Source organism: Buceros rhinoceros, unplaced genomic scaffold (assembly GCF_000710305.1).
Source record: "Buceros rhinoceros silvestris isolate BGI_N320 unplaced genomic scaffold, ASM71030v1 scaffold1252, whole genome shotgun sequence".
In the NCBI taxonomy this organism is placed as follows: Eukaryota; Metazoa; Chordata; class Aves; order Bucerotiformes; family Bucerotidae; genus Buceros; species Buceros rhinoceros.
This window is the reverse complement of record NW_010396928.1, coordinates 36,589-50,404: the sequence shown is the minus strand read 5'-3', so window position 1 is coordinate 50,404 and position 13,816 is coordinate 36,589. Positions and strand designations below refer to the sequence as shown.

The following is a 13,816-nucleotide window of genomic DNA, read 5'->3' as shown; positions in this document are numbered from 1 at the left end:
GGAATGCAAAGATTTTGATTACTATTAGATAAACATTAGTCTATGATTAGTTTTTCTGGAATGATGATTATGAGGGCAAGAGGACATTTATTTTCAAACACCTGGAGTTCCTATACAAGTTTCTTTGAGAAAGAGAATTTAAAATTTAACTTAAACTTTTTATAGGAAGCATTTTATAACATTGTAATTATTGTGTGTGGCCACAGTAGCATTTGATAACAGTTCTTCAGCTGGAGAGCACCCTGTTTCAATTCTCAAATTAAAATCAAGGGCATGCTGAGTTGTCATCTTTGGGTTTTTTTCTTCAGAAAATGTCACCTTACTGTACAAGTTGTACTGCCTCACAGTGATGACCCTGGTTGCTGCAACATACACAGTCGCACTGCGGTACACAAGGACAGTGGAGACAGAACTGTACTTTTCGACGACGGCTGTTTGCATCACTGAAGTTATCAAGTTGTTCTTGAGCGTGGTCATCTTGGCTAAGTAAGTATGGGAATGCTGATCAGTATTTCAGAAACAAAGCCTTGCTTCTAACATCAGATTCTTAGATACTGAAGCGTAGGTATGTTTGAGAATGTGGCTGGATAGTCATGCTGTGGAAGTTATTGTAGAGCAGGTTAGAGCTTGTGAGTCCTCAACGGAAACTGCTTTGTAAATAGCACAGTATTCAGGTGCGTTATTTCTGCATATTTTCTATTTTAGTATGCTTTGGAATAGGTTCAAAATGTCAGCATGGATTATCTGTGACGTTTTGGATCTTTAAAGTACTGGTGTAGATGAAAACTGGAATGTGAGCCATCGTCTGCTGAGTTATATCAAATTGTAATGTTCCTACTCATAAATTTTCCCAAACAGTGTTACAGACCAGACATTTTGCTGTCTCTGTTAACCTGGGGATTCAATACTGAAAGACTGTGGTGAGAAAATATTAGAGTTTCTGTAATCCCAGACTGTTGCTAAGAACTAGAACTTCAGTCCTCATATGAGCACCCGGAGTAGAGAGGTCATCAGTCTACTGTCTTTCCTCTGACATTCCCTGTGCTACATCCTTCCCTGGAAGAATCTATCTTCTGGACTTTTCAAAAGGCCAGTTCTTGCCTCTGTGGTAGTTTGTTGGTTTGGGGTCTCTGCCTGTCTCTTTGTGGGGTTTGGTACACCGGAAGGCTGGCCGTTTTGTATGGAGGATCGTGAAGTCACTTGACGTACTTCAGATTTCTATCAGATCTTTTCTTCTTACCATCAAAACGGCAATCAAAATTTAGTTGCTGTGGAAATGTGACATTTGTGGCAAACTGCCTTTTGTTTAACCTGTCATTAAATGTAATGCATTAGAAAAGGCACGTGTGACCAGTGGCAAATTTCTGGATTTCTTTTTATGCACCCTGGGCTTCTCACTTGGCCAGCACAAAATGTTGGCAAAAACTTAGGAGTGGTTGTGCTGTGGTTCTCACAGTGTTGTGGCCAGTGTGGATTCTGACCCAGCCTGCTTTATGGAGCCTGCAGCTGCCCACATTTCTCAGTAGTGAGGGACCTGTCGGTGGCATTTGGTAGCCTCACCTGTGTGTATAATTTCTCAGATCTGTTCTTTTGTGCCTGGGACCCAGGCTGTTTATAGTACACCAGAGAGGCTTGGGTCAGCAGGGTAAGCGATCTGCCTTTTGTTAAAGACCCATAATATTGCATTCATTAAATGTACAAATGGTCCTTTTGCTTGAAATAATTAAAAAGACAATTACTTTTAACTCAGAAATCCATTATCTTTTTAGAACAACACAGCTCAGCCAAAAACCCATGTAGCCCATCACCCTCCTTTTGACAGTAGTCAGCAGAGGATGTTAGAACAGAAGCGTAGGTAACAGGGCAAGCACAGGCTGAACTTTCCATAGCTGGTGGCAGGAGCTTACGGATATCCCAGCCTGGACACTCTGCACACCACTGTGGCTGTAGTGCCTAATGGTCCCGTCCCCTGTGAGATTGTCCAGTTTCTTTTTGAACTGTTAGTCCCTCCTAGATCTGTGAAATGAATTCTGCAATATAATTACACTGTATAAATAAAAGTACTTTTTAATAAAGTTTTTCTAGCAGTTTCACCAGATTCTGTCTTCCTGTGTTGACAGACATCATAAATAATCTTTCCCCCTTCATTTTTAGTGTCATCTCTACAGATCTGTATAGTATTTGCATCACTCATTTATTTTCTAAGCTGGGAGTGACAGTCTAATTTTTCTGTGATCTTTCTAGTACCCATCTCCACAGCATTCCCAGTATTGTTGCATCTCTTTTCAAATAGGATCCAGAGCTGCCTGCAGCGTTCAGGATGTGAACATGCCGTGATGTGAGGCAGAGGAGTGAAGGTGCTTTCTGTCTTGTTCTTGGTTCCTTTCCTAGGAATTCATAATGTTTTCCTCTTTTCTCTGAACACAGCTGAGCCTTGAGCAGGTGCTGTCAAAGAGCTACCTGCATTTTTCTCCCAAATGGGGTTGTCAGTTCCTATGATTCATTGACTGAGCAAATAAAAAGCCTATTAAAATGCGGTGAATCCGATACGCTAGTTGTTTGAAGGTTGTAATACCTATTCTGATCTGGTCAGCTAGTGGTTTGCTTTTTTGAAAATGGTACTTAGTGGACATCTGTTATTTTTCATTGCTGAAATTCCATGCTAGGAGTCAAAGTATGCAGAAAATACTATTATGGCTGTGGTTGGACTTTAAATGTGTGATCAGCTATTCACCAGGCATGGTCTGGAACAGAAGCAGGTATAGTTCAAATATTTTTTTTTTTTGTTGTTGTTCAACATCCCACCTTAGTATTGACAAATAGAAGGAGCCATTGCTATTTTTTTTACTTCCTATTCTCACAGAGTAGAACTATATCTGTGCTAATTATATTTCACTTGCCGTTAGATGTTTGAGATAGAAGCACTTTAGTCCAGCTGTATGTGGGTATTACCAGGAACTCTAGGTTTGCTTGTACATAGTACCTCCCAGTGCTGGGCAGTATCTTATATTCACTGAGGAATATATAAACCAACAATTCTGCCTATAATATCAATGACTTACTTTATACAGTCCTGTATTTAGTGGGGTTAACCATGGCGAGCTGTAGCATGAACTCTTCCCCTTCCTTGTGTTGCAGGCTTTGCTTTAAGTGCTACTTGTCTATAGATTTTCATGTCAATGGTTGTCCCTTGAGGTCAGACGTGTCTTGCAAAAGACACCTGTGTGACATGCTAAGTGTCACCAAGCCTGTCCCAAGTGAAGTATCCCCCTAAGTTAGGAAAGAGCTTTGCATGTGACCTTGCTTGCACAACAAGAATTAGAAAACCATACTCGCCTCTGGTCACTGTACCAGAGTTAGCTCAACTCTGGGTTTTGTGTGTGCTCTCTTTTACGGGAAAATGACAAAAGCTGCCTGTGTGAAGACTGCTCTCACTACAAAACCCCCCCCAAAAAACCCCAACAGGTATATGCTTGTTGCCAGGCAGGGAGGAGGGCAAGGGAGTAGAGCTGCTTGGATGAAAGGATCATGAGAGGATAGACTCCATAAATCCTTGGAGAGGACCTGGAGTACAGAGTCAGGTGTTGGTCAGGAATGGAAAACAGGCAGGAACAAGGTGGTTAATGAAGGAGCCTGGGGCATAGAGAGATTACTAGTTTTGGTAATTGCTAAAAAGAGTTTGGGGCAGGTAGATGATGTATGTTTGTGAAAACAAAGAACTTAGGACGTGGGTGAAATGTGGGGAATTGGGCTCCTGGAGTGCTGATGAGGATGGGAGCCACTTGTTCGTATGTGTGTGTGATGGAAGCAAGGAGTGTTAAATTCAAGATACTGGTTGCCAGTTGAGAGGCCCGTGGGACGGGACAGGAGTGCTTTTTGGATGTTGGTATTTTTCAGTGGCCAAGTGAGAGATGAATGGAAAGGGGAAACATTGGACTTGGGAAGAGCTGGGAAGGGGACTGAAGGACTTGAGTAGCAGCTACAAGTAAGCAAGAAACATTCAGGCTGATGTATAAATTATAAGAAAGAACTAGCAATGCAGAGGTCAGCTTCAGTAAGGGGACAGCAGCGGGAAACAACACGTTCTCCCCCATTGCCTGCTTTTGCGCACACTGTAATGACATGGAGGAGATGTGTGTCCATGCAAGGTGACAGAGAGCTGCCACACGCCCCACCAGACCTCTTCATATGTGTGCTGGTCCAGAGTCTCCCACAGCACAAGTGAGAAGAGCACCCCAGGGCTGGCTAAGGAATGAGAGGTGTTTCCAGCTCAGTAGTGTGCAAGGGTACAATCTTTCTTGGCTGTAGTGTGAGGCCGAGTTTAAAGGGGATCTGGAAAACATAGGCATTTGACATCACACAAATATCAATAGTAAAAAAAAAAAAGTCGGGGGGAACGACGGCCTTCTGTCACCCTGCCTGTATACTTAGCAACTTGTTCCACTATTCACGGTGTTCATGGTTGTTGCTTACTTTCTTATACACTAATGCATATAACCTCATGATTCCAGAACGTCTTCTTCACCTTCAGGGGTTTCTGCTTATTGATAACCTCACTGTTTTTTCCTAGTTAATGTTTCTTTCATGAGCAGAAGGTACAACTGATCGTTGAGAACAAATTTTCAGCCTTCCCACACGATTCACTGATTAGATTTCTGTTTTAAAATACCAATTTAAGAGATCCCCTTTATTTGCAGAGAAACTGGAAGTCTGGCGAGGTTGATAACATCTTTAAAAGAAAATGTATTTGGAAGTCCTACAGAAATGCTGAAATTAAGTGTTCCATCTTTGGTGTATGCTTTACAAAACAATATGGCATTTGTGGCTCTTAGCAACTTGGATGCGGCCGTCTACCAGGTAACACACGTTTTGGTCAGTAACTGATCTGTAAATACATTTCTCTTTACTGTTTCATGCAGCATGCGTGCTAGGTGTCTGCCCTGCACACAGAACTCTCTTTAGCCTATGAATATAAAATCTTATTTGTCATTCTGTTCTGAATTCTTTATTTTATTTCCTCATTTTGGAGGAGTTTATAAAACCACATCCTCTGCTACGTTCCTGTCTTCTTTAGGTGACGTACCAGCTGAAGATTCCTTGTACAGCTTTATGTACAGTCCTCATGCTAAACCGTACCCTTAGTAAGTTGCAGTGGTTCTCTGTCTTCATGCTGTGCGGTGGCGTTACCCTGGTCCAGTGGAAGCCTGCTCAGGCTACAAAAGTACAGGTAAGAGTTTACCTTTCGCCACTTCACAACAAAGCGTTTTTCACTACAAAGCCTTTGGCTTTGTGTTTCACTTTGCAGCAGCTGGGATTAAGGGAAGGTCTCCTACATTCCACACAGCAGTATCCGTTTCCTATTTCCAGCCAGTTCATCTACAACATAACCACTGGTTTGATCACTCACTTTCCCATTTCTTGTACACTAGTTCAGGCAGGCTTGCGATATCGCTCCAGTCTCCCTTGTTGGAAAGGCAACTGATTGCTACGAGTAGTACAAATTACCACAGTTGTCATAGTCAGTCTTAACACACCATGACAGGAGTCTTTGAGTAATACAGTGTTTCCAGCTGTTGCTCCTGGTATCATTGTAATTGTTGGAGCAGAGAACTTGGAAGCAAAGCATGTGTCGGAATTGGGAGTGAAACTAATGCCTTGTGCATGTGGGTATGTCATTTAAACACACCCTTCGGAGGCACTGACCTAATCCTGCTGCAGGAAGAAACAAGCTTCCTCTGTTTCTTAGGTCTTAGCTGCTGTTCTGCAGCATTAGTGGGAAAGGCAGGTCATGCAGCTGGGAAGACTGGCCACAGCCAAGTAGACAGTGCCTCTGCACAAAGCAAGTGTTGATAGCAATACACGTGGAAAGTGAACCACCACACAGCTACGCTGAGCTGATCTGAAGCACAGCTCTATCTAAACAAGTACATTTTACGCTGTAATGAAACGCTAATGATTTTGCTGTACTTAACAAAGTAGCTTATTGTAAATTACTGAAGTGTTGCCTCCTTTTTGAAATAATGGTTGCTGTTGCAGGTGGAGCAGAATCCATGGCTAGGGTTTGGAGCGATTGCTTTTGCTGTATTGTGCTCAGGATTTGCAGGTACAGTATTATTTCCGTATGCAGGTTACATCAGGAGGACGGGAGAACTCACGATGTTTAAAACAGAACATTCTGCATTAGTTAACTGTCTTCATTGATTAGAAGATAAAAAAGGGCTTTATTTCCTCTGCCCATAACTACCTTCTACTTGCAGTAATTATGATAGATTCATGACACGATTACTCCAGTTGTCAAGCAAATGACTAGGAGCTCATACTGTGGGCTTTACATGATGCAACTTAGAAGGCTGGTTTGCAGGAGGCAGCGTCTTTCAAATGCCTAGAATAATACTGTAGGGAACACCCATAATGACTGCCTCAGTACAATTAATTAAGGTACATCAGTTTTGTAAGGTTGGCTTTACAGTGAATAGCTCCCTTGAAATACTTGCTTTTTTTTTTTCGTAAGGAGGCTGAGCTCCTCACTCAGTTCTTGCATTGGTTCAGCCCTGAAATACACATTGCTGTAGTCCTGTAGGTGGTCAGTCTAACTGAGGTGCAGGGGAGCGTAAGTGAGGTAGAGAGAAGGATGAGTAGAAGGAAGCCTAGATTAACTGCATGAAGGACTTTTGGTTTGTTTTTGTTCTACAGCTGGTGTTTCTCCTCAGAGTAGTTTTTCTCTGGCTTCTGCGGAAGGAGACCAAAACTGGAAGACAAGTTAGCTGGTGCTGAGAAATAAGGAAATGCAAATTACTACTTAATTTGAAATTTGGCTCACAGGCACATTTCCCTGGCTGTAACCTGGATTCTTCCCCCTCTCTCTGTAAGAAAACTGGGCATTAGCACCCACCTGTAGTACCATACAATCTTGCAAGAATACTCCTGTGCTCTGCACAGACATTTGTTGTTCATGGAAAACACTGGTTGAAAGGGGAGGAAAGGAGGGTGTCCTTGTTTGGTGTCTTTTCAGTGAAATGGGCACTAACTTTCTCTGGAAGGTTATAAATCTGCTCATTTCAATAGATGCTTCCAAGCCACAAGACAAAATGCAGCATTCACAGTGAAGCCTTCAGAGTTTCCTAAAGTTCTCCAGCTTTCTCTGATAATGTGGGTAGACAGCTGTGCCTCTAAAGGTCTGCAAATTCAGACCACTGGAAGGGCTGATGCAGGCAGCTCTGGAGGGTGTAGACACATGTGGCTTTCTTCTGCAAAAGGACTGCAGTTGGGTGTCTCCCCACTGACAGCTGTAGCTTTGAGGCAGCTGGGAGGACAGAAGATTTTATCCTTGGAGCTCCTTGGGCCCTTTGGGCTTTATGTGTTGAAAACGTAAATCCTATTCAAACTCCTTTCCGCTTCTTCCTTCCCATGCCCACATGAAGGAGCTATTTTGACACTAAGCCCTCAGTTCCCGGACTGACCATGTTAAGTGTTTTCTGTTACTCCAGCAAAGTCAAAAAAAGTTATGTGGTTTTGCCCTTTAGAGATGGAAAATAAGTTTTTTCTTCAAACTGCTGATCCTGCCATAATTTCAAAGTATCTGTGGACCCAACAACGCTTATAAAAGCATTGGACAAGGACGTATAACGGCAGATCCTCTGTGACTTGAAACAGTGCTGAAGAGTAGTTTCTCCTCCGCAGCACCCCTTGGTTCCTTCACCTTGCCTAGTGGAGTGACTTTTATGCATTTTCAGCAATCTGAAGGCATCGTTTGGTTGGTTTGCTTACTGTTTTCTAAATTTATAAAATTTACAAGTATGATTCATGCACAAGCCATATCCCTGGTACATTGATTACACCTGGTTGTGCTCTGTGGGTCTTCTCAGTGGGCAGAAATGTCAAGATAAATTGCTGTGGGTCCTTTTAAGCACTGCACTTGTTAACAATACTAGTCTTTTGTTGATACTGTTATTTAGACTTCAAAAATCTATATTCATAGATGCCATAGTTCCTTGGGTGGTTTTTTTGATTATTTGAACCCCAGAAGTATAAATCTGATTTATTCATCATTAATATTGACTATACTGTATTAAATTATAAATTGCATTTTTCATGAATAAAAGACCTTCCTTGAAGCTAACTCGGGGATTTCAGGAGGTGCGTGTGCCTAGTGCTTCCAACCCACGGGTCTTTTCTCTGTGCCGTCTTTGTCAGTTCCATGCATTTTGCTCATACTGTTTGAAGGATCTTAGGTGACGTTAATCAGCTATGAACTTTTAGTCAGTATGGCCTGCACCAGAAGGTCATGGAAGTGTCGGAGAAGATCCGAGTCCTGCAAACTGCTCTCTCTGTTTTGAAATGCAGAGGAAATCCAGACATTAGTGGAGAGCTGGTGTGGGAGCACTCGTTAAAAAGGCGGGTTGCGATGGCCTTGTCACAAGTCGGTCTTTTAGTCTTACATACACCTGTGAGTAGAATAATGAAAAAGTATTTGGGGTATTTCAGTAACGCAGAGCATAAAATGCCGACTCATCAGCATGGCACTGTGAACAGGAGCTTTAGATTGAAATTAATTCCACTTCCTCAAAAACAATCTATGTGCAGTTTAAATTAGCAGAAGGCATCGGTTTTGGTTTGCTCCCGTAATACCCTGGAGCTGTGGTTTGAGAACGTTGCCACCAGCACAAGGCTTCTGATGAATTTTCAGTCTCAAAACTGAGGTAATCTAGTCCTACCCGTTTTTAATTTTTTTACTGATAAGTATCCCAGTGGAGGAAAAAAAAGTTCTACATCATATGGAAACACATACATACTGTCCTGGGGTCAAAACAGCAGGTGCCAAGGCAAACCCCAGTTTTTTTCTGGTGTAGAATTGTAGAGAAGAAACTCTTCTGGACAGACGCCTGGCCATTCAAACAGGGATGAGGAGCAGTTCGAATTGTCGATGAGGTTCTTTGTTACAAGAGGTGTAAAGAAAGAGAAATAGAATCTCTCTTAGGTGTTATGTACCCATTAAATTGTCCTGTTCTGGGAGACTTCCATTAGCAGGATGTACTGTTGGGTCCTCGGCACTGCGAACTCCTGTGACACTTGAGTCAGCAGAGCAGTCTTGTCTGGCTTTAAAACACTGTGAACCATGAATCATTAAGGATGACACTTCATCTCACTGAAAGCTGTTGTTGTGTTTTTTTTTTCTCCCAGGAGTTTATTTTGAGAAGGTCTTAAAGAGTTCAGATACTTCCTTGTGGGTGAGGAATATTCAGATGTACTTATCTGGGATTGTGGTGACTTTATGTGGTGTGTACTTATCAGACGGAGCCCAGGTTCTGGAGAAAGGGTTTTTCTATGGCTATACATACTACGTCTGGTTTGTCATCTGTAAGTACCCTCTGATTTTAGGGCCTCATTACATTGTTTTGCTTTTTTAACCATGATATAACTGATTGTACGAAGCTACAAATTCAATCTGACAATGTTTTTTACTGTGTTTTGAGGGGTTTTATTTAAAAGTATCACTTTCTTGGAAATTATTCGCTTGTCAATTTAAAGTCATGCTGGAACAGCAGTCGAAATGACCGAGTAGCAAGTAGATCATCTTTAAATGAGTTCTGTCTGATCTACCAGAGGCCCTGTAGACATCCCATTTTGTGGAGTGTTGTATTAAATCACCGGTTAGGACAACGCTGCCCAAATGAGTACACCGGTGGTTTAAAATGCATCACTTGAAGAGTAACCTACTGCACCTTCAGTAACTGAACCGTGCTGTCTGCTTTCCAGTTCTCGCCAGCATGGGTGGCCTCTACACGTCAGTCGTTGTGAAGTACACAGATAACATTATGAAAGGCTTTTCTGCAGCGGCAGCCATTGTTCTTTCTACTGTGGCATCAGTCATCCTCTTTGGCCTGCAGATCAGTAAGTGCCGTGTTGCCTTCAATTTGACCGTCGGTGCATCTTTCCTTCCTGGCTAGCAGGCTGTATGCAGTTCATACCCCAACGACCATGTGTGCCTCCTTTGAATTTTTCTGGTTTTAACTCCAGGCCCTCTCCAGGACTCAGTGCACTAACGCATAACCCGCGTTGTGTTACGCAGGGTGCCTGATGATCCTGTGCTTTCAAAGGCATTCATGGTTTGATCTTTCAGAGGCATCCTACAGCCTCAGTCAGAAAGTTCCTCTATGATTTAAACAGCTTCACACAGCTTTCTTCAGAATCACCTTCTGATGCAGTTTAGCTGTTCACCTGGGGCTGCTGTTGATAAGCTATCGCTTCTTGTTGGTTTTAGTACAGCCAGTGCCAAATTAATTCCTCAGCTATTTCTGCAAGGGCTTTACACAGCCCTGTTAAGTTATACCTGCTACTGCCTTAATTTTTACCTTCCCTCTTTGCTGTGGACATCACCACATGAGCATGAGGCAAACGGCAGCTGGGGTCATGACTGATGTGGAGGGTATTTTTGAGAGGAATGAGCAGATTGCTTTGGGCTTTCCTGCAGCTGCAAAGGATTTTCTCGCTGATCAAGTCTGTGTCTGATACTGTACCCGGTAGCTGCTGCTCAGTCCTTCACTGTTCAGATTTGGGTATTTTTTTACTTTCCTACCACCATCCATAGATGATATGGTGCAGTGGTGGAAAAAATGGGTGTTCTGGTGTGGCATTAGTGAGGTGAAACTTCAGGAAGTTTGTGTAAGGAGAAAATCATCAGTGCTTGACTGAAAAAGAACATCTTAAAGCAAGTGATGAAAAACACAGCTAGTTTTAGAAACTCGCTCAGGCAGAACATTTTTTTGATGGTCGGACACAAATGAAACCTGGACTGGTGGACTTTCTGTGAAAGAAGCATTAATAGCAGTTCCTAACCCCATCTAGAAGTGGAAAGGCAAACAAAATGTGTTACCACAGGCTACTTTATCACATCCACTTAGTATTTATCACTAAGTTTATTGTAAGGTAAGTCGGTCAGATAGCATCTGGAGCTGCAGGAGATGGTTCACACTTGCTTTTCTTGCTGATAGGAGACTAATTGAAATGGTGTGGGGATCATAAACACTCAGGAGATCTCAGTGACATAGCGTGAGTCTAGATTCTGTGAATTATCGACCTGATCTAGTGGAAGGTGTCCCCTGTGGCAGGGGAGCTGGAACTAGATGATCTTTAAGGTCCTTCCCAACCCAACCCATTCTGTGATTCTGTGATTAACAGCTTGTTGAGTAGCTTCAATACCGCCTTTCAGGTATCATCGCAATTTACACAGTTCAGTCTTCTGAAGGTTTCTTCTTATGCAGAGTGTTCATATGAACTATTTTGTTTCCCTTCAGCTGTTACCTTCTTCCTGGGTGCTCTCCTGGTGTGTATTTCTATTTACATCTATGGATTGCCTCGACAAGACACCACAAAAATTCAGCCATCAGAGACTAAGAGCTCAAAAGAGAGACTTGCTCCTGTGTGACGTTGCCCAGAAAAATGGACAGACACATAAGAGAAAAAAAGGACTATAAGAAAACCTGCATTTTTTTAAATTAGCCTTAAGCTAGCCATGGAACAGTTTAAGTGGGATAGACTACAAGCAGAAGTTAGTTCTGTTTTACATGTGAAGTTTCCAGTGGCTGATGCCAAGGCTACATTACCGCCGAGAAGCTGGATGGGTCTTTTATTGAAGGTGTTCTTCGTTGACATCGGACAATGAAGAGTCCTGTTTACAAGGAAAGCAGAATGAAGGAACCAAGCACACAGCTGTATATAATGTATATAACAGGGGGGATTGGATCTGGCCTTTGAAGGCAGAAAGGCCCAAAAGCTTCATAAAAATCTATTAGAAAGAGCAACTACTGCCAGTGTTTTCTCTTAAACCAGATCACAATTGCAGTTTGATTAGTGACAGGAAAAATTATTTCTCTTCTATGTGATGACATGAGATGACACAACCACTGCCAGGAATAACCATGCTTCAAGCATCACTTACCTAGAAGAGATCAGAAATAGCACTTGCTGTTTGGTTTAAAAAGTCAGAATTAAAGACAGTGGTGTTTTTGTGAAGTTGCAGATTTTTTTTCACTTTGCAAGTATTTTTTATATCTGCTATAGATATACAGACCCCTGGTAGAGGGGTCTTCTACTCCATGTGTTTTGTCAACGCCCAGTTGTACAGGGGACGGTGTTCTTGGATCTCTGGCTTGACTATGGCTGAGTCAGCTCAGAGTGTCAGAGTAGATTTTTACCTGTACATTTTTGCTCTAAATCTTTCTGTGCACTCAGAGTGATGCTTGAAAGACTTCCTGTATCACGTGTTAGGCTTTTGTTAAATTTAGGAGTGCCGACTGTATAATTTCAGACTCCTCCCTCATTCTTTAAGGCCTTCCAGAAACTGCAACTCCGCATGGAGGGAAAACTGACTTGGGTGCATTTGGGCAACTCATTTACACTCGAAGTGGGGTCAAAAATGTGACCAAGTTTATATCAGACTAGATTCCTTCAGACACGAGTTAACCAGCTGGGTTTTTCGTGGAGGTGGGACATGTAAAACAGAGCAGTAATAGCCATGCTTTCTTACATTCTGTTCTGCCTCTCACCAACTGTGCTGTGCTTTTGAACAGAGCACCTCCAAAGTGCTGCGCTGGTGAGCCAAGGCTTTGGTGGTGGCGGGTGTTGTCAGGCGGTTCGGAGGCTGGAGGAGCCACCTGCACTACCTGACACATGATGATCTGTGTCTTTCTCCAGCAGTGTGGTGGCTCACTGCACTGAAGTATGGCGCCAAGGGAGCTGGGATTCCTGTTCCACCAGTTGGGCAACAAACCCTCTTCTCCTCAGACCTCACGTCAGTGAGACAGCGGAATGGGTGAGGAACAGGATGTGACAGAGTTGGCAGTTGGTCTTGGCTCATGAGACTGAAGGGGGAGTGCAGTACAACATACAGGAAAAAAACGCTCTGGCATGGTATGACCCAACCCAGTTTGTTACGGTACACAGAGTGCCTGAAGCTGTTGTACCATCAGGCTTAAGTACACAGTGGCAATTGCAGAAGAGGAGAGCTTTGACCGCTTAGGGCAGCACTGCTAATACCACTTCCTCTACCAAAAGGGTGTTGTATTTACATGGCAAATACAGAGCAATTCTCTTTTACGGGAAGTAACAGTCTCTTGAATGCACTACTTCTACCGCGTGGCTGGGAGAAAGCGATTGTGGCAGCCTGGGCCTCCCCCAAATGGCCGTGCCATGCAAGCTCTGCTGCAGTCAGTATGAGGGAGCGTGCAAACCACCAAGAGCAGACAGAGTTTCCCACCTGCATTAGTAATGACTCACAGGAGAGCATTTATATTCTCTTGAAAAAAGTCCTTTTACTAAGAGATGTGACTTTACGCTGCAGACCGCCTCATTACATTTGAGTTACGGGTGTAATGCCAAGAAGTTTCATTCCACTGGCTAGAACCAAGCGTGCAGCTTGAAAGAGACAGAGCCTTGCCTGGAAAACAAGAACAGCCATCAGCTTACGGTACTGCCACCAAACAGGGAGCAGTTCTTGGGACAGCAGTTCAGAGGAGTCTGTCAGAGGTGAGAACACTGTGCTTATCCTCTGTCCCCATGCGGGGCACAGGGATTTGCATGCGCACATCATCTGAGTACTAGGTAACGCACAAATGCTGGCAGAACTGACAGCAGCCGTTGACAGCCCATCGCAGTGTCAGCAGAAGGACACTTGCCAACAAAGGGAATTGGGGAAGGGGTGTCCAGCCTAGTCTAGTACACTCGGGGCGAAGTGACCAGAGAAGATGCCTGCAAAGGAGCCAGCAGTGAAAATCTTTCATGCCCCGCAGGCTGTTACAGCCTGTGGATACTGCTGGGA

The 13,816-nt window shown here is 43.2% G+C and overlaps 2 protein-coding genes across 2 annotated transcripts in view; one reads left to right on the top strand and one right to left on the bottom strand.

The window, feature by feature from the left end:
• The first annotated feature begins 312 nt into the window (after positions 1–312).
• On the top strand, positions 313–11,530 carry SLC35A1 (solute carrier family 35 (CMP-sialic acid transporter), member A1). The gene is made up of 7 exons (XM_010146024.1): positions 313–486; positions 4,698–4,857; positions 5,075–5,227; positions 6,037–6,103; positions 9,181–9,357; positions 9,757–9,891; positions 11,295–11,530. Exons 1-7 carry the CDS (start codon positions 350–352, stop codon positions 11,423–11,425), a joined length of 960 nt encoding a protein of 319 aa, XP_010144326.1. The 5' UTR covers positions 313–349; the 3' UTR covers positions 11,426–11,530.
• Positions 11,531–13,244: 1,714 nt separating this feature from the next.
• Positions 13,245–13,816, bottom strand: part of RARS2 (arginyl-tRNA synthetase 2, mitochondrial) — a gene marked incomplete at its 5' end in the record, with an annotated part of 36,541 nt that continues 35,969 nt past the window's right edge. Inside the window, one exon of the mRNA XM_010146025.1 lies at positions 13,245–13,435. Coding sequence (XP_010144327.1) covers positions 13,349–13,435 — 87 coding nt within the window. The remainder of the gene's footprint in view (positions 13,436–13,816) is intronic.